General features: G+C 34.1%; 1 protein-coding gene across 1 annotated transcript; it reads right to left on the bottom strand.

Annotated features, from left to right (window-relative positions):
- Window positions 1-13,094: 13,094 nt before the first annotated feature.
- On the bottom strand, window positions 13,095-20,602 carry LOC132565325 (probable flavin-containing monoamine oxidase A). The gene is made up of 12 exons (XM_060229964.1): window positions 20,485-20,602; window positions 19,179-19,269; window positions 18,906-19,035; window positions 17,971-18,091; window positions 17,358-17,515; window positions 16,587-16,676; window positions 16,002-16,089; window positions 15,505-15,605; window positions 14,774-14,974; window positions 14,156-14,343; window positions 13,953-14,040; window positions 13,095-13,343 (listed from the first exon to the last, which is right to left on the bottom strand). Exons 1-12 carry the CDS (start codon window positions 20,600-20,602, stop codon window positions 13,116-13,118), a joined length of 1,602 nt encoding a protein of 533 aa, XP_060085947.1. The 3' UTR covers window positions 13,095-13,115.
- Window positions 20,603-21,624: the final 1,022 nt, after the last annotated feature.

Below are 21,624 nucleotides of genomic sequence, written 5' to 3'. Positions count from 1 at the left end.
ATGGTTCTTATCTAGCGATTGTCCCACAACCCTATACCTGTAACACAAATGTATTTTGTCTATGTTTTTATTTGCTGAATTTAGGAAGTCTCCAGCGGAAGCTATTACTTTCCCATTTGATTCCGACTCAAGTGGATCACAAAATGATATTGGTGCGTCGCTTGTCATGAGCAAGGAAACCATCACAAACAGCGAACTAAATGGTGAGATTTCTGTCATGTCATACCATAACGTCATTGCAAAATTGTATCAATATTACTGATCTCAATAATTCAAAATATGAAATGCCCGTGTTTGCAGATGTATCCTATGTATGAACGGTGATAACTTGTTGTCTATCCAAAATGCCTAATATCGCTTGGATATCTTCAATTTTGTTATCTTTCTTCTGTGTATCAACGTATGTGTTAGAGAGCAATTTTCTTACTAGCTAAACTGCTAAAAGAGCAACTCGTTTGATGTTACAGTGCTTGAGACGGTTGACTACGTAGCTACTTACTACAAGACGTTGTCAGACTTCATTCCAGTTGACGTGCAAGAGACTGGCCGGTAATAACTCGTTTCTGACATATTCCCCCTGTTGTCAGTGTAAAAATACCCATTATCTAAGTTATGTGATAATATGAGTCGTTTTATTATTTTATAATCCGGCATATAATGACAAAATACGTCTGTTTCCCGAGAAGACAAAGCCTGTAGACTGTTTTAAGATATTTTCCAGTTCATTCAACCAATAGTTCTTCTTTTTAATCGTTTTAAACATACTATGATTTACATTTTATATAAATACTTAAAACAGATACACCTATACATACAAGCAAAAACTTCGAAAAAAAAGTACAAGTACATTGTTCATTCCTAAGTTTTGTTAAGACTGTGTTAAAACTTATTTGTCTTTGCATTTGTACCTAACTTTTATGTAATTCAGGGTCGAAGGACAAAGGTTAGCAAGTGGTATCTTAGCTCTAACATTGACATCCGGTCCCCAGAATCAGCTGGATCCTCCACTGGAGCTTCAGTATCAACACAATGAGGTGAGGCCAGATATATTCATTGTTCGACTTTTTCTGCAAAGAATAAATATTCTAGTATGCCGTTTAATCCCAGGCAATTCTTATAATTGTTTATTTCCTGTCTAGTGTTCCAAAGTGAACCATATTTAAGAGTTCAGTGAGTGAGCGATATGATTTACTTTAGAATTCACCATTATCGAATTATGTAACGAAATCTGATTATTGCATTAATTATATTCGTTTAGACATTAACGGGCGTTCGAACTTGCGTGTTTTGGAACTTCAGCCTTCCGTAAGTACAGTTATAACTGAAATATATACTTTGAAATTTGATTTTAAATTTAAATTTAGTTTATCCATTAAAATAATAAATTTCGATCAATATTAATTTATTTTATTATTATTTGCATGAACATTTCGATAATTCGATTTTGATAATTAATTGTTACACTCGGGAAATCACAGGAATATACAACATGTGAAGAAATAGGTCAGACTCCATTTTCCCGTTTATAAATGTTGTTTATAATTCTGTTTACCGATCAGTGAATGTCGTAGTTCACGATTGAAACGTTAAATAATACGTGCACATATCATGTGAAGGATATTAAAAACAAAAACGAACAAACATCATTTATTTCAAATGTAATGTAATGTATTACTTTTATCATTTACAGACAAGCTAACACGTTATAAACATTGCTACCAGACCATCTAATTGACATTCATTCTTAAATAAAGATTTTGTCTTAATGTAAAAATCGATGCTTTTGGATGTAATGCTAGGAATACATTGATTAACTTTGAATTCAAGTCATACAAGCATTGAAAGGGGAGTACTTTCTTACGTGTTTGCAGAAATGGAGGAGAATGGTCGTCAAAGGGCTGTGTTGTTGTATACTCTGACGCCAACACCACCAGGTGTCACTGTGATCATCTGACCAATTTCGCAGTCATGATGAGTCCATATGTAAATGATGTATGTATTTCAAATTTTATTAAAATCTGTTAGTATGAAATGTTTATAAAATTAGTTGAATCATGGCTTTAATGCTTCTCTAAACCTATATTCAATATGTTTTTACTCTACTCTCTTATTAGATTTAATACTTAAAGCCCCTATCATCACTAATGAGTTCTTGACGGACATAACTCCTGTATGATGCATTTCGAAAACAGTTGGCGTTCACTGCATTTAACATTCGATTTGCATAGAAAAGGTTTATTCTCTTTTTTTTAGTTTTGTACAGTCCTTATATACATGGATGATTGATGTAAATTATCCTCATAAAAGCACAAATGTTTGTTAAGTATTTTTTGTTAATCTTTCCCGTTTGTCTTTCTGTAACTTATCGCATATTTATAGAACACAAACCCACATCTTGTGTCAAAGACTTGTATTTGATTAATATATTTTTGTATTTCCTATTCCAGAAAGAGAGTATTCACCATAAAATTTTAGGAATGCTGTCCATAATTGGATGTTCTATCTCCCTCGCTGGAATGGCTATCACCATTCTTTGTCATATTAGCTGCTGGAGGTAATTCATAATGTATCTTTAGATTGTTACTACATACAGTTGATCGTTGTGTCATACTTGGAAATTCAGTGAAAAATAGTCACTATATAAGCATTTCAGCAAGATCGTGAATCTCAAAATATTTCATCGGGTGACGCATGTGCCTTGTTGTATTTATCAATGTATGGGAGTCCTTATTTGATACTTTTCGTTATGAATGGGGTCGTGCTAATAGTTTGAATGATTAGTGTGAATATTTGCCTCTGGCTTTCAAAACGTTCAATGTTTTAATTTTCAGATCAGTAAAGTCTGATAAGTCAGCCATTCTAGTGAACATGTGTGTAGCACTTATGCTTGCACTGATCGTCTTCTTGGCGGGTGTGGAACAGACCTCGAATAAGGTATTCATGTTGTTTGTCTGTATCTGTAACTGTCTCTCTCTATACTCATTTACAGTCATCCAACTAACTTGAAGTAGTACGAAAATACACATGTCGTAATAACAAAGCCATGGTGAATATTGACTTGAGCTGTTAAATACATTATGTGTCGTATACTTTTAGAGATATGACTGAGACCTTTGAAGCGCATGTATATCATGCAATATATGGAAAATTCACTGACGTCACTTCCGATATTATTATATTTCCAGACAATATGCACTGTAATAGCAGTTCTTTTACATTACCTGTTCCTGGCTTCATTCTTCTTGATGCTAACAGAGGGCATTGCTGTTGCCATGTCCGTCTTATTTGTATTCTCATCCTCATCAAAATTGCGGTATTTACTTCCGTTGGGCTGGGGTAAGTAGAATGTTTTTATTGACAAGAGACGAATGCAAAGTCAACTTTGAAAATTAAATCATGAATAAAAAATGAAAATATTCTTTTTCTTCCGTAATCCATTATAGATCTTTTTTATATTACCAACTTGCTAATTGAATCTTTATATGAATATGAACCATTGGAAATGATTTTCAGTATTTAACAAATTTGCTTTTCAATTGTAGGGGCACCTGCTATAATTGTAGCGATTTCAACAGGAGCCACACAACTAAATGGATATGGAAATGAAGATTTGTAAGTAAATTACATATAAAGATTTTGCGTTGATTTGCTAACAACAATCTTTTGTAAATCCTATGTTAAGAAAATGTTATGAAATAAAGATTATGAAAAAAGGCAACTGATAATTGATTTGTTTGTATTTTATAAAGAAAGCAATTGGTGATGATTTTATATTTCAGCTGTTGGCTGTCAGTCAGCAACAGTGTTTTGTTTGCTTTCATCGTCCCAGCTCTTGCCATTATTGTAGTAAGTACTCTTATATTTCCTAAAGGAAGTTGATCAATTACACAACCATTTATCAAGTAGACAGTTATTGTCCTTTAGTTATTTTTTCCTCTTTGATGTGAGACTTTGAAAAGAATCGAAATAAATCATATCACAAAATTACGTACAGTGTATAAAGTAAGTTTGCCATTTTCACTTTTTTACCCTTTCTATATCTATAACATTTCCATTTTCCTTTTTTAATGAACGTTTTTCTTACTCTATGCAGAATTTATACTATTTACACAATGTTTTCAATTCCAGGCCAATTTTGTAATAGCCGTCCTAGTATTTAGAGCACTGTTCTCGACTAGAGTTGTCATGAATAAAACCAAAAAGGGTAAAATGATGTAAGTATTCAATATTAACGCCAAGAGGTCAACATGTTGAGATGTCATAGTTTACTTATCTGCTTTTATAAGGGAAATTCAAATTTCCAAAACTGAAAATTTCTTGATTTTTCTCACTATATTTAAGAATTGACATTGCAAAGTATACCTTTACAACTATAACTTAAGAATCTTTATTTTTTTCTGGACAACGATTTTGGAATATCATTTGTGATTCTTAACACATTTGTCAAAGATTTAGCTTAATTTCTAAAATAAACAAGGATTCTATTATCAAAATAAAAACTACATATTTGTTTATTTGTGATGAACACTTTGTAGGACAGCGGTGAGAAGCGTCGCTGTTTTGGCGCCTCTACTAGGACTTACCTGGATATTTGGTGTCCTTTCTGTCAATGAGGAAACGACAGCCTTCCAGTATCTTTTTGTCATCTTCAATTCATTACAGGCAAGTGATCAGTATAATTCAGAGCCAGATCAGTTATTGATTGTAACATTTGAAGAGTGGAAATATGTCTATTCGTGTTGTAAATAATTACATCGATACATGCAGAACACCTGGTGTTATGAATAATTTCATTTTTTCAGGGGATTCCATGTAAAACAATAATTTGCTCATGTTTACTTGTTAGTATGTTCTTGTAAATGCTTGCTTTGGAATAATTCATTGTAAGAGGGACAAAAATGTGAATAGATATGTTTTTGTATAATTATTTTGTATTAAAATGCCCTGCAAGACGTCCAATAAGACATGCATGAATTTTTCTCATCAGTGCCACCATCAAACTGAGCACTCTTCTCTTTGTCCTTTGATATTTACAAAAGCACAATGACACATACATTGCCGTTCATCCTTTGATATCTGTATCTTACACATATACACATGTAGCAATAGGTAACTGGCGATATAAGGAAACATGTCTTTATGTGAATTAGAATAACGACACACATATGTGAGCATTAGAATTAATCTAAGGCGTTTGACAACTTGAACACAGTTTTCAAATGTCCATTAAAATGAAAAACACTTCATGTTTATTCTTTCTGGTTCAATGAAGTTGAAGTTAGCTCCTACATTTAAACACTTTTACTAGGTACTTTTTGGAACACTAAAATAGTTTACCTAATTGCAAGTTATACTTTTACCTTCGCGTTAATTGGTTTTATAAGTGTTTTATGTGAAATGTACGCGATATCTACTTTTAAAAATATTTATTTATGAACATATGTATAACAATGGAACAAATTGTCTTTTCAGGGACTCTTTATTTTCATTTTTCACTGCTTACTTAGTAAAGTGGTAAGTAAACTATCACAAGATTATGAATTTTCTTTGTAAGTGAACACGAAGTAAAATGGAAATTTTATCATAATACTCATCTGTGCCACTTATAATGGAAACTTTAGACCATCGAATTATGTACGTAGTCTGGGCTTATACCTGGAAATCTTCAAATTACGCTTTATCCACATTACGGCTGTAACATCTGTATGAACAAATATAACATTATTTAATTGTCTTTGATGATTAGATATTTAGCCACCATATCTTAGATAATGACGATCAATATATTAATGTTCCACGGCGTTTGACAGAAAACAACTCTGGTGTCCACTCAGATTTACGAATACAACCAATGATGGTGAAAGTAAGCCACTATATCCCGTATGTCTTTTTTGATACATTTTCTGTTCTTTTTGTTTGACATTGTTTAATTGTATGACTCATACAGATGCGTGATGCACTTAGAAGGAAATTACCATGTCTGGGAATACCATCACGTGAGAGTAGCAAACTCGGCAAATCAATCAGCAGCAGCAACAGATTTAAGACAAATGTGAGTTTCTCATCACATGCTAGAAAATTTCAGTTTTGTTTTATATCTTTCCGATTGCATCAGGATTATTTTCGTATACAGACAAAAGGGATTATACAAATTTTCTTCAAATTATTGGTTAAAGTATTGAACTCTTAGTGCTTATTTCAGTCAATTAAGGTTAATATTCTACATAAAAGTTTTAAAACACCTTTATGTGATACCAAACAAAATAGTAGGCGCCATTTATTAATATAATTTAAGACAATTAGATTTACATTCATATCTTCCGAACTATAGAAATGAAAAATATTTAGTAAACAATGGAAATAAGACACACTGTTATTTGCCTTTAAATCTATATTCACATATCATATGTTTATATCATATATGTTTTAAATTGACGTCAGATTTGAAAATCATTAAAAGCGACTTCAAGGGGGAAAAGGTAAGGGAACCTGAAGAATTCATTTTTGCGCGATAGACTTGATGGATCCAGCGTGTAATAATTTTGTGGGATGGTTCACTCAGTAGATGGGCAGTTTTCGGAATGTTTTATGACGTGTAGGTAAATGGAAGGTCAGCATGCTGTAGAGTTGAAATGAGATATAGATACATGCATGAAACTTATTGAAAAGGTAGATATACATGTAAAATGTTTTAGTGTGAATATGTCACATAGATATAATGAAAAAATGGTGTTGGAACGAACAATTAAAGTAAGACACAATTTTAAAATATGATGTGTTTTGGTCGCCATTTAGGAAATTTCATGTTTTTAGTATCACTGACGAGCCATGGAAGGAGGACGTAGTTGTATCAAGCATTTTAATTTATATCTTTACTTTACGCCATTTAATTCTATTCAATGGTGTATTTTGTATAATCTCATTAAAAGTTTATCTCACTCATTCCTCACAATTTCGTCATCGGATCAGTTTGTATTTACAATATAAAATCGTATTTATTGTAACAAATGTGATATTTCAGTTGAACCAAAATATATAACGATATCATATAAAGATCACCTGATATCACACTATTAAATAATAATGATATTTTACACATTTTACCATCGAAATACCGTAAAAATAAAATATCCTATTGAAACTGTCATTCTATACATTCTTTTCATGATAATTGTCTTTAATGAAACAAAACAAAAACGGGAAGAAAATACATCCGATATATAATTCTAAGTAGAATAGTAGCCTAACACCTAACTTTGTGTTAATCCTTAGAAATATTAATAATCCTCACCAAGTAGGTGCCTAACAACCCTAAACATTCCAATTAGTAGCCGCCCTTCCCTTCCGTAACACCATTTTAGTGTATTTCCGTAACAAAATGTTGATACTGAAAAATCGGATGCAGCATCTGAACGATGTTAAAAAGTCTATCATACTCGATAAAATACTATTAACTCATAACAAATATTGCCAGAAATTAAACTTTTGTATTCTTCTCGTGGCGTTTCACATGTCAGGTACTAGAATATTGAATACAATGTTCGTGTGTGAATGATATCGATTTTCTTTTTGATATTCCATGCTTAATTTATATTAGTCAGGGCCATTATTCCTCAAGTCGTCACTGTAGTTGATCTTTTCTAATTATCAAAAGTTGATTTCTTATAACTATTGATATTTATAGCAATGTCTACAAGCACAGACCATCATTTAATCATATGCTTCTTTCTGTCCTTACAGCCCACATCAGAATATGAAGTATCCGGAAAAAGAAAAAGTTTGGCGGGTCCATTGATTGACTCCGGTAATGACAAAACATGTTACAAAAATAAATTCCCACATCGCTTGCACGCTTAAAGAAATATGCTTGCACATTTTTAATTCATTTGAATAGAGGTTTAGTTCAAAATATGTACATGCGTTTGATATTCTTTTGATTGAATATCGAAACTTTCGAGTTTTGTTTTATTTCTTAGGTAAACATATTTTTCCATCTGAGTTTTGACATTTTGAATCTTTCTCTTTCGCCTTCTAGATTTCAATAATTATTACTGGTGTCTTAAAAACTGAAAACACTGCATGGTGCATTTCAGTAACATAAAATATTTTGTCAAAACTATATTTGATTATAAATATTCTCTGAAAGACGCAATCAACTTTTATGTCTTTTCTTTAGTTTTTTTAAATAGGTTTCCGTTATACGCGAAAGGCATAGTATATCTGGCAAATTGTGGCAAAACGTTAAGTTAATTTAGCATCCAAATTAAACCTGCATTTCACATCTTTTTACGTTTGTCCTTTTTCAGTGAACGCTTTTGGAAATCGTGGCTATGAACCAGATCAAAATAGAAAGAAATCTTTCCCTAATGGCAATGGCTTCAATCCAGATACTAAAGGGAACGATTTCTATCAAAATGGCGTTGATGACGTCAGAACAAATAAAGACTCCTACCGAAATAGTCATAATAACACGCCACAGTTTTTATCAGTAAATAAAGACACAGACGCTGCGTCACATGCCAGTGGTTCTCAGCGGAACTCAACATTTTCCAATAAAAGTGACCGCTTCAAATACATGCAGTGGTCAGATGATGGAAGGACATCTGTGACTTTCAAGCCCTCGCCATTCGGCGGAATTCGGAAATCTCCGTCAAATTCCGGTGGATACGACCCTGCTCGTTTATGAGGTGGCCAGTTTTTTCTGTCTTGTATATTATTTAGCATTATATCTTCATGGATTCCTCTTGATAAGGAATAGTGCTTTAATTAATTAATTGATATTATCACTCTGGCTGATCAAGAAAGACGCGTACGTAACACTTAATGTGGGTTGAAACCCGAGATTCAGAAGACAGTCAACGTAATCAAAAGTTCACTTGCTATGTTTCCTCGCCGAGGAGTCGAAACCTGGCCGTCGTAGTGATTTTACACGTGCATTGGTCCTCTCTCAATCAACCAGTATGATACTTTTGTGTTTCATAAATAAATTGAACCAAAGATGCTCTGATCAAGTACTTACACTTCAGAAATGAAAACTATTTGCTACTTATTAGCAAAACTATAGTGGAGAGATTACTTCTAATTTTCGTCCATGACCACCCATTTGAGTTATTAATCTATTGTAAATACTTTTCGGCCAAACAAAACATATACAGGTCCCATGTTTATCAAACTAACCGCCCCAGTGTTAGTCTTTGGAAGGTACTTGTGTTTGTTTTGAAAGAAAAAGCTTGAATGTGTCCGAGTTGGCGTTTAAATGTATAGTTTTAACTTTTATTTCTTTATTTTTTTTACGAGATATGAATTAATTCTACCTTAAAATAAAATGCATGTTAATGAGGTAGGTATTCTTTACATATCGATTCGGTTTGTTAAACATGTAAGTCCCTGACTTGACTTTATAAATCATCTCTCTTTTTTAAAATTATTAACGTGATGTTTGAATTGATATATTTTCAATATGAGGAGGTACATATTATCAAAAAAAAGTTTGTAAACGGATGACATAAATATTTGTTTCGTTAGTATCATGTTCATGTTCCCAATATCGGTGTGTGTAACTAATGCTATCTTGCCCTGTTCTTGGTTAGGCACAAGCCATGCATTATGTGAAATTGTGATATATAAAAGTACTGCCATGTATTCTCATTGGGTTTCAGTGTATACTTCAACACGTAATTTCCATTGAGTTAAAATATACACTTTGACATTTGAAACTTTTTCATTGCGTTCCTTTGCATAACGAGACTTTAAAACGTATCTAAACTCATTATCTTTTCCTTTTATGCCTGTATCTAATACAGGAAACCATTATCATTTACTTCCTGTACATAATCATTTTTTGAGTATTGCCATGAGGTTTTATTCATAGTTGTACATATTTTCTTACTGTTTTGAGTTATTGCGTTTCTGCATGTGTTTTAATATAAAATATTGTGAGTCCCTCTGTATAATTTGTACAGTTATGGTATTGTCATTGAATAATTGCTTATAAGATATGTATTTTTGCACATGCGGGATGATAAAAACATGAAATTATTTAATGTTAATCCGAAACCTGCATATTAAAGTGTATAGTTAATATTTACAAATGTTGTACAAACTCGCATGGAAATATATATATCAACCTAAGAATCTTTTCTTTAATTCAAGACAATTTAAGATATCAAAAGAAAATGCATGCCATTTTTATTCCTCTCCACGTTTGTACTATTTGTGATATAATTTGTTTTGAGGGATTAGAATGCAAATACGGCTTAACGGTTGAAATGTTGTCACCCGTCCGACCTCAAATATTTAGTGTATTAATTTTAGAATGCTATTTTATGTGTTTGTGTTTGTTATTTCTTATGTAACACATTAAGTGGCATTACTGGTTGCTGATATTGTTTAATCCTGAAAACTAATGTAATATATCAGAGTATGTAAAAACCTGTTTGTTATCGCTGAACGAATGCAATTATGAAAGTATGTTTAACTTCTTTCTTTTTATGGTTGAATGAATGAAAATATTGTTTTACTTTTGATGTTTTCTGGCGTTCATTGTCATTTGAGAGCATTTCTATGCTTTACATGTGTTGGTGTTATGCACTCAATCGTTTTTCAACCTGTGGCTGTTTTTCATAGCCTTATATTCACGTTTGTCCATTTCATCAACTGGTTAGAGATATGTCTCTTCTGTACACTGTTGCGAATGCCAGCGATATAACCTTACACGAACATACAGCTAAAACAAAGATGTATATGATGTGCGAAAAACACCCTTGATGCCCTCTTTGATATCCTCTCGTATCATTGCTTTGAAGAAATATTGAAACATCACATTTTCACTATCGCATTCGCTAATAGAATGATCAGTACTTGCATCACCCAAACAAAGAAAAGCTTCCAAATTATTCAATATTTTATGAATATACAGAAAATACCGACATACCAATATGATCTAAATGTTAAGTCGATGCGATTATTAATGATTCACAATTCATGAAACATGAAACAAAGAATGATTGACACAGAGACTCCTGAAAAGTTACAAGGAATAAAGGACCAGGTGTACATCTTGGTCAATTCAAAGTAAATAATGTCACGTCCCCAAATGAGAGCAAGGGGAAAAAAAAAAAAATATAGAAATTTTTTTTTTTCTCTTTAAACATCACCTTTGTATTGTAAGTTTGTATATCCACATTTCAAATGAGATCTTTCCTTACAAAACTCTTTCATATTTTCTCTGACTATAAACACTTTTTACCAATGAAAAGAGCTTATGATTCAAACTTTGAATGCATGCTAAAATGAATACCATTAAAAAGGTTTTTAGTTCGTTTTTTGGTTAATATTAAGTTCCCATTTATTTACAATCAGACAGAGGTTTGTTAAATTGGCCAATTACCATCGGCTGTTTTCAATTTATAACGCCAACCATTTTGGTAAATAATTTCGTAATCAATTTACAAAACATTTGCATGTACAAATAACTGTGAAATACCTATAAGTCTTTCCTACATCTATGTTTTAAATGATTTTACCTTATCACGGAGAACAAATACACAAAATACATTTATTGTAACACGTGCCATTATCATACTTCTAATTAAGGATGTCGAGAGCATCTGATCGCCTAGACACGAGAAATTTGCACCTCTCGCCATTATTATAACATCAAATTCCATGCTGTCGATCCACATTTTATATTTTAATTTGCATTTTAATTGATATCGAACTTCAGATAATAAGAACAACATGCGATCCAAACTAGCGATTCAGTTTCAAACTAACACAAAAACATTTCGCATACAACTTTCACAAAAAATATACCATATTCCAAATAGCTTCATTTATGTGGCTCCACCCCCTACATAGTACTTTTAGTATATGTAACAGGTCATGCGAATAGCTATCTTATTGTTTCAGGAAAACAATTTGACTAATTGATAGGTTGCTACGTGTTCTTTGAAAATTATAAAGATGTTATATCAAAAACGATGCCGACCAACCTGTGTGTCATGATTTGCCATTATTCTCTTTAGCCATCTTAATGACAAATTAATTACGGAATGTGTAAATTTTTTTAAAGTCTACGTTCGTTTTCGTCTATGCTAGTTATCCGAATGGTACAGAAAAGATACATATCCGCGCAATTTTTGTTTTGTTTTGGAGATCTTACATGCCATTCTACTTTTTCTTGTGTACATGCATAAAATTATTGGCGAATCTAGAGGCGTTTCCGTAGGAAAGCTCTTCCACTCCATTTCCAAATAAAGATAACTCCATCCCATGGAAAATCTGAGTGGGAAGCCACAGACTGGTTTTTAGTAGCAACAATTAACGCAAAAAACTGAGTGCAATCTACAAAAATCGGGAAGAAGATAGATGAAAAAAAAAGATAAATGAAAAAAATTAATCCTTGTAGCTTGCAATGTTTTTGCAATTCTTTGATAAATCCCTACCACCACCATCCCCCTTCCATTGGCTAATTTAAAAACGTTTCGCTACAAAATGACCATTCTTTTCCTACATTATGTATGTTATTGGCTGATAACATAAAAAATGACCGATGAATTTATTTCATTGAGAATCAAATAATCAATGAATGTTTCATATCCTGTCAACGGATAACGAAACGTATGACTAAAATTGAAGACAAAGTCGATGACGGCAGTGGTGATGGCGTCTAGGACGATAGCTATAAAGTTTTGGCGGTGATGATCATTATGCTTAATTGAGGATTTATGACCTAGGCAGCGACAACAGTAATTATAAAGATCACAGAGCATAAAATGCTCAGGAATCCGTGCATTGTATTTTAATGAGCAGCTAGAAACTCAGTCATCGAAAATCGGTGACAATATTAGTAAGTAAAGCCTCTTTGAGACAGATTCGTGAATATATTGTTTGACAATATTAAAGCATTTTAGTACTGACTAGAATACAATATAACATTTGTCGAATTCAGTCAAATCTATACATATATTAACTCGTACATGCAAATAAATAAGGATATTATATGTTTAAATTGGTCCTCTATAGAGCACTCAGATTACGGAATATCAAAAAGCGATGCTAGATTCGGATCATTTTGGCGTATATGGATTTTTGGAATTAGAAAACTATTTAAATTATAAGAAAATGTCATATAGTCGTCTGAATATATCCAATGGAGCATAAAGCGTCTGTTTGGTTAGACACATTCCCACGACGCCTACTGTTACACCCATAACGCCAAACGCAACACAGACTCCTACACTATATCCACCGGAACCGGATGTTATATTGTAGTTCGTAAATAAATGTGCTTTGTCCGGATCTTCACTATCCAACAGTTCCGGCCGAAGATGAAGCAAAACCTATTTTGAAATACACATATGAAGGAAATAAAACGTGTGAGATTGAAAAATTAACTGGAAGTTCAAATAAAAATGCAAGATTTCTATGGACATTACAGGATATATAAACAAACGTGAGTAACAAACTTAACAAAAACAATATGTACAGCTGATGTGGTCAAACCCTGTCCATTCGGTGACCAATGGATATTAGCTTTGTTTTTAAATGATTAATTTATTTGTATATTTATCATTATGTTTTGTTTTTGTTGTTTTTGTTGTTTTTGTTGTCGTGACTTAACATATACAAGTCTGTAGTTATTGGTCAAAGTAAATTAGGATTCCTTTATATTGTCGTATATATGCCCATACATACTTACAGATCCAATAGATAAATAAGTGGTTATTATCACTTGTACATCCATTACTCTCGAATTTCGTTTCAAGTTCACATTTGCTATCATTTTGTGTTGAAATTGTAATTTTTTTATAGTCATACATTTATATCACTTCACCTGATGTACAGATGTTTTATTTTCAAAGAAAATGAAATGAATTTGATAATTAGATCGATAAAATTAGTGAATTTTAAACTCATACCAATCACATATTTATAACATAATGTCTTACCTCTGCCCCCGCTCTGAGTCCGGATTGTACCGCGCCATTCATTAGTCCACACCAAACAGTTCCGGTTTCTGTCCCAGCGAAATGCACACTGACAAAATAATCAATGATTAGGAAAAGACTTTGATTATCAAAACTTACCGTTATTATATAAACAAGAACTTGTTAATTCCAACATTAAAATGTTATTTCAAAATCGTACTCACTTTTCGAATGGTTCTCTTAATGTTTGATAAAGATGTCTTGTAGTTCCAGGAACAATGCTTTTCAAAAAGCATCCGCCATTATACTTTTCTGTGCTCCAATCTATAAATGTACTGTCTATATAATCGTGTACCTCAGGACCCATGACGTCTTCTAGAACAGACAAAATAGCCTCGTTCTGGCGACGTAACTGTAAATGATATGACGAATGTATGCACTAAGATATAACTAACTCTAGCCAATCAAACTTGAACGCATTATGTCCAGTTGGAAAACAACAGTAATAACGAGGTTACACAGCCATTAAAGAACAAAAGAACGGGGAATATACACATTACTATCGAGTGCCTCAACCAGGAATGCAACCCGGGTCTCCGTTGTTACAATCGACCAACTCTACCAACAGCTGAGTGACAGATACCGTATTTAAAACTATGTTAAGGCCACGCCTACCCACTCTTTTCACAGATGAATAATATTTCAGCAATACCCCGTACTTTCAGTGCGGAAAACAATCAAACAAGACTTCTCACTAAAATATCAACGTTTACAGAATGGAAAAGTTTAACACGAGAAGTAAATTCTGAAGACAGATATGAAATTAAGATCAGAACATGCACCTCTTGTTCTTGCGTCCACGGATGAGGAAGCTGCAACTCCTGAGCGTAAAATGGAGCCTTGGTGCTGGATACGAATCCTACTATAGCTGGGTTGTTTCGGGATGACGTGCCGTCATATGCTATACCTACTGGCCCATCTGCGGGATCCTCAAGGACTACCTGGAGACCATGACTTTCGGAACCTTTGTTACTCCAGAACCTCTGAAAATGTGCGATTTTCAAAGTACAATGACGAAATGATTTTTTAACATGGCTATAATGCATGAATGTGTTTTTCACTCTTTCTTAAAACCCGGCGTCATGTGATTCCAACTGCTACGAGGACGTTTCAACATCGTAAAATAAAGCATAAAGCATATTGCATATGCTTATTTAAAACGATTTTAAAAAAATAAATCAGAACGTTAGGTCGGATGACATAGTTTATAGTGCGTCAGAGATATTGGTATGGCCGATGGCATGTGCTTTAGATGTTTAAGTCAGTCGCCAAGATTTTAAATGGCTGTGCATTGGGTCACCATTCACTTACTTCATATGCATGCATCAGACCAAAAAACGACCAACTCAAGCTATTCACATTTCACTTATTTATATTCAAAGCTAATGGAAAAAGAATGATATGAGCAGGTGCTTTTGGACAAAACAGGATTATAGCCTAATATAAAATGCTGATATGGGAGAAATGGAAACAATAAATAAACAAATAAATAAATAAGGGAGGTAACTCTTACCTCCTCGTAGCTGTATACAAATTTAACGATATGAGCAAGGGGGATGTTCCGGAGGACGTCCATTTTATTGGAGGGTAACTCAGGGGTAAAATGGATGTCCGCTGTGAGAAAAGGCAATAAGATACATGTTATGAATATTTACATTACATGTACATAATTATCTAAATGGGCTTCAAAAACAAAATATTTCCGTTGTTAAAGATTTTTCCTATTTTATTTTGGTTCTTTGTTAGAATATCTGGACGGTGTCATCGATAAAGTGGTTCTGTAGTTGATAGACCTCAAATGTTTGTTTTCGCCTTTTTGATATTTTACATTGATAAAACATAATAAAAACAACTTACAATATCTTTGATTTTTTGAAAGATTAGACAATTATGTTAACACAGTTAAGTTCGAATTTAATGTAATGCAAATTATTCTGGACAAAACGTGCCTGAAAAAAAAATCCGAAAAAATACGTTCGCTAAGAATTTGAACTACAGTAAATAACGTACCAAGTAGATGAGGGGGCACTGCCATTATAACTCGACTACACCGGTACTGTGACTTGTCTGCAGTCAGCACTGTTACTTTATCTGCTGTCTGTAATATAGGGGAATTGTATTTATCATGACAACGTATCCTTGCGTCGTTAAGATTAACAAGGTATGTCCATATAAGAGAAAAAGTGTGAAACAATACCTCAATTCTAACTCATAATTAATAAAACGAGAAAAAAATGTTATCAAAAGAACAACCGAAAATATGACCAGGCGTCCCGGAAGTGCAAACAGCTGCAGCTCCATTGACCCCAAGCTATCATAATAGAATGTCATTACTATGAAATGTCATAACCTGGACATGACAGAATGACACCCAATCCGATCAAATAATATTGAAAACTGACTAATGTTTGACTGAAAGTTTTATAGAATAGGTCTAGAGATGAAATTATGACATTCCAAGACTTAGGGAACGCTCACCGCTTTGGCGGACATTGATGGAATAAATTTTGTACAGCGTTCAGGTTTTTACAAGAAATATCGACCTAGGTGCTGCAAAAAATCGTTATCGATCATGGCAACTACATATGTATGTACCTGGTTGATGTGTGTGACAGGTTGATTCTTCACAATTCCATTCTTACCAACAACTTGTGCAAGCCGATGACATAGCTGCTGGGCACCTCCCTTCGAAAATAATCATATTTGATGAATACAAAAGTAGAATTATCAACAAAAAGTTCAGCAATTTATTCTTTTTAGTATGGAATTTGCCTCGTTAGATTACACAACAATCTGATGTTGTAACCATTATGTCAATAAATTATCTTGGCCAATGTGTGCTGTTTGAAATATGTATTGCTGCGAAGAGATTCTTCTGTGCACTCAAATGTGACGATGGCTTCTCTTTGCACCCCAAACGTATAGAAAACCTCGGCATTGCCTTCATCTTTTCATTTTAAATGTATGGCCTGGATACCACAAATTTTAGTGTATGCTAACAACTTAAGCTTGTGTTGAAATAGAATCTCGACTGTCGAAAAATGCACTATTGTAGTGTAATACTGTCTACTAGTATTAAGTATCTTGATATTAGTATGACAATTTGTTTTCTTACTTTGTTTGGTAGAAATATATTTGGTACAAATTATTGAAGCCTCATACCAGGTTTTTTTTTATCTTTGCAATCTTTATTCAGTGATGGCACCACCATGAAAATACCCACGCTATAAGTGCAATAGGCATTCACGTTTATGGTTGAAGATTCAACACTTTCAAACCTTCTTCCAAAAGAGTTCCAACTAAGGAAGTGAATAAATTCATACTACAGATTTTGACGTGAAAATCAGACCCCATTTTTCGCTTTACCTTGATCCGTCGTTCTTGCCCTGAACACAATTCTGGGTGTCGAAATGTTAAGAAACCTCCTGCCGACGATACATTCATCAGAAAGTACAAAAGCGACATCTCAGAAGGTTTTAGTCCAAACATTGACTTACACGCAGCTTCCACGGTACGACGGGCTTCTGATGGTAAGACATAGATAAGTTTTTAACGATTTAAATCACCACAAATGTTATAATGGACTACTATGTGTCCCTGGTGTAACGAACACCAGAGAAAGCAATATTTTCTTTTCTTTTCATTCTTAATGTATATGCTGTATTTATCAACTTTCTATGTCGTCAGAAAAAAAGAAAAAAAATAAAAGTACGAAACTGAAATTAAAAGCTAAACGGCATCCAGAGTTGTCTTTCCTTTCACTTCTGTTCTGATATGGTGTCAAGAATGACAACCCTGGGAGAAAATTTGCGGAGCATGCTCGATTAAAAAGTAATAAACCTTTAAACAGAAGTCGGGCAATTAAGAGTAAAATTACACAGTTTTTGTAATGACTCAGAGTGATATTTTTTTGTTTCTTCAGCATTACTGGTCCCTGTAGTAAGATGTCTAGTTTCCATACCTATATATTGTTACTTACCTTGTGTCCATAGCCGGCTGTTACAGTAATCTTCAAATATAATCCCATCACATTCAAAAGCCTGCACAGAACTTTTCATTTGACAAGCAAGTTTGTCAAAATACTTCTTTCGTCTTCGTAGCTACGGATTACATAAAAGAATATCAAGCCTTTCGAGACTGCATGATAATAAACTCTATTTATCTTACAACAATTGCGAAAAAAGTTTATCTAACTTATATCAAACACTCTTTTTAGCCAGGATATTAGCGAATGGTCGTACTTTGGGTGAAAACTGAACACCCGGGAAAACCCCACGTGATCGGGTATGTGACCTCATACCTTTTCAAGTATGCTCTGGAATCGAACCCCAGAAAATGGTGAAAGGCAAGTGCTTTACCACTGCGCCATCCGACAACCATATGGTTTGTAATCATACCAAGACAGTTGTGTAGTACTTAAACATTTATACTTCTCAAGGATCAGTAGATAACGTCCATAGTCAGGCAAAAGGTAATATATGCGTACACTTAATTTTTTGTTTGCATGGTCTTGTTGCTAAGAGCCGGTGGCACCCTCGCTGAACAATATGCGGGAGGCCAGTCGTATGTCACACGATGCAATGGAAATAAAGAGTCTTTCACGGTGACTCAACCACGACAGCACAGGATGAACCGTGATCTCAACTTCTTGAGAATAGCAACACACACAGCGAAGGAATCGAACCACACATCCGAGATCTAGATAGCAAAATCCGACTATCGCGGCCCCGTACACGTACACGGTGCGACAGAAGAAAAAACTAGCATGACCTATATTTTTAACAGAGAAACATTAAGTTAAAGCTTGACCACACTTATCGCATTAGCATCAGAAAGTAAAACGAAGGGAAGTAACTCTTGTAGATTAGAATGATAAAAGACATGAACCCGGAAACAAAAGTCAGATATACTTACCCTGAGAGATAATACATATATGTCAAGCGCCGGTAAAAGACTTAACGGTGCTGTCTCGACTTCTGACTTACGGAGACTAAAAGTGTCTATGTCAAACTTCTCTAGTAAGTACTGAAGATGAGGGTACGGTCTACAAAAGACAACCAGTGCAATTAAACACAACGTAGAGTGATATTCGTTCGTTAGCTCGTTTGTTTGTTTGTTTGATATTTCAGTATTTTTCTGTTCTATATGCTTAACTCAAACTCATGTGGGTGTGAATAGATATATTACCTCCCAACCCATTCTCCGCCGACATCCCAGAAATCTAGATTACTGTCGGACCCATGCAGTTGTCTAGTTAGCGTTCTTCCGCCAACACGATCTATAGAACAAAGAAAAAATATTTGGTCATGTTGTCATGTAATAAACTTCTAATCTCTTAAAGTAAGTTTGCTTGAATAGTTTCTGCAATGAGGGAAGTGATATTCGTCAGCATTTTACAAAGCATTTTACAAACACATGCTTCTTTTTGTGTCTACTTTTTTCAGTTTTCTGCGTTCTTTTGTAGGTTTGTTTTGACTTAAATGTAAGATTTTATGTCACCCACACACACACACACACACACACACACACACACACACACACACACACACACACACACACACACACACACACACACACACACACACACACACACACACACACACACACACACACACACACACACACACACACACACACACACACACACACACACACACACACACACACACACACACACACACACACACACACACACACACACACACACACACACACACACACACACACACACACACACACACAAATACACAAATGTATATACAGGTGTGACAATGCAAATGTAAATGGTTTATTATATTTACACGTAGTTTTTCAAAGAAAGATGAACGTTTATGAAACAAACAGAAATGATATCAAAGACAGCAAGAGACAACAATAACAAATCACAATAAATATTGTAAGAAGAAACATTTCTACATTTCAGACTAGGTTAAGTCCCTTTAATTTTGAGCCCGACACAGATCTTACACATTCCGAAAGCCGTGTATTCTTGATAATATGATAATGATTACAGATGGATGTGGGCGAGAAATTAACATGCACAGCTTCCATTCCACAAAAGCAATAATTACAATTTGAGTTGCCTCCCCTTAAAGGCAGAAAATCGGTACATATTGCTATCGCTAGGTATTGTCACCGGAAGCTTGTTAAAAAAATATTGTGGGAAATTTATTTCTGACCCTCGCTAATCCGAGTACTTCGGAATGTTTTTTTTATTGTATTTTATTGTCATTGTTTCTTATGGGTTTTTTTTTGCGGTTGTCATCGATTATATTGGAGCTAGAGTTAATTCATAAGAAAACACTCTTGTCATATCTTAATTGTGCTCAGTTCAGTAGTTAAAAGAGAATTGTCTTCAACTGTATCTTTGTTTCCTGTGAAGTGGTGTGTGACTCCATGACGAAATAAAGATAAATTAATAGATTTCTGTGTACGTGACTGCCAAAGAAAACAGAATGGTAGACAGGTTTGTTTCAATGTCAATGCCACTTACCTTTAGCTTCGAGGACGATCACGCTTAAAGAGCTGTCTTTCTCCAGAATGGCGTTAGCTGCGGTCAAACCGGACAGGCCTGCTCCAACCACAACAACGTCACATTTTACTGACGTCATCCCCGACCCCCGGGCTCGAACGAAGAAAAGAGCACGTAACAATTTAGCCCTGCAAGGAACACGTGTAGCGGTATGCACATCGATCGATAAAGTTCTAGCGTTTGGAATGAAACCATACGTAATCTACATACGTGACGACTCTCATGTTTACAAAGAACCCCGAAGTAATTTATTTTAAATGTGTTTGACCTCTACGTTAGGTAATATGTCGTACGTTACTGATAACAGCATTAGTGAACATTAATTCTGAAAGGAAACATCTTCTAACATCTCTTTTTTACACGTGTAATGGTAGTAGCTAAATATCATCGCCGTTACACAATTTGACATTCGTAAATTTTATGACTCAGGAGTCAGGAGATCATGTAAACACATACACGTGTCGCTTCCGGTGTTCTTGTCAAACCAGTAGGAAAAATACAATGTTCATATTTCCTTATTAACGATATGACTAGCAAGAATAAAAACACAATAGCTATTCTAATTCAAATTATCTATCAGATCGTCAGCAAAATAAATTTATCAGTTCTACGTGTGTCTGTGATATGACAACAAAAAAATATTTTACTAAATGTTAAATGCATAACCATTTATAAATTGTTTATTTTTTATAATAATGATAATCAAAATTTAATTTTACATTAATTCCGAAAATAGGTTTTTCCAACTTATATTAATCACTCTTGTTGGCCCAAGATGAAAGCGTGTGAGGGGTCTTAATGTGGGAGGAAACCTGATTACCCTTGGAAAAGCCACGTGATCTCGCAGGTGACCCTGTAGTTTTTCACAACCATTCTTGGAATCGAACCCCGGACGACTAGGTGAAAGGCAATTGCGTTACCACTACGCCACCCAACCACCCAGTTTGTGTGAGGGAATGTCTCGGTGGGGACTAACTCAAAATCATCATACTCCTCATTAATTGGTAGGCTTCTTAATACGATAGACATGTAACCATTCAATTGACAAAAATCTAAATGATTTTTGCCCATAAAAATTCTGCATATTTTCCTTACCACGCT

The sequence above is a fragment of the Ylistrum balloti genome, unplaced genomic scaffold, assembly GCF_031769215.1.
Source record: "Ylistrum balloti isolate Yb309-2 unplaced genomic scaffold, AGI_CSIRO_Ybal_v1 Utg369714, whole genome shotgun sequence".
NCBI classification, from domain to species: Eukaryota; Metazoa; Mollusca; class Bivalvia; order Pectinida; family Pectinidae; genus Ylistrum; species Ylistrum balloti.
This window is presented reverse-complemented; position numbering and strand designations above follow the sequence as displayed.

Excerpts from the sequence above, each read along its gene's own strand:
- LOC132565325 (XM_060229964.1), bottom strand. The coding sequence starts at position 20,602 with ATGACGTCAGTAAAATGTGACGTTGTTGTGGTTGGAGCAGGCCTGTCC. Across the intron at positions 19,036-19,178 it reads GGCGGAGAATGGGTTGGGAG|ACCGTACCCTCATCTTCAGT; the intron begins GTAATATATCTA and ends TGTCTTTTGTAG. Across the intron at positions 17,516-17,970 it reads CAGCCGGCTATGGACACAAG|AAGCCCGTCGTACCGTGGAA; the intron begins GTAAGTAACAAT and ends TCTTACCATCAG.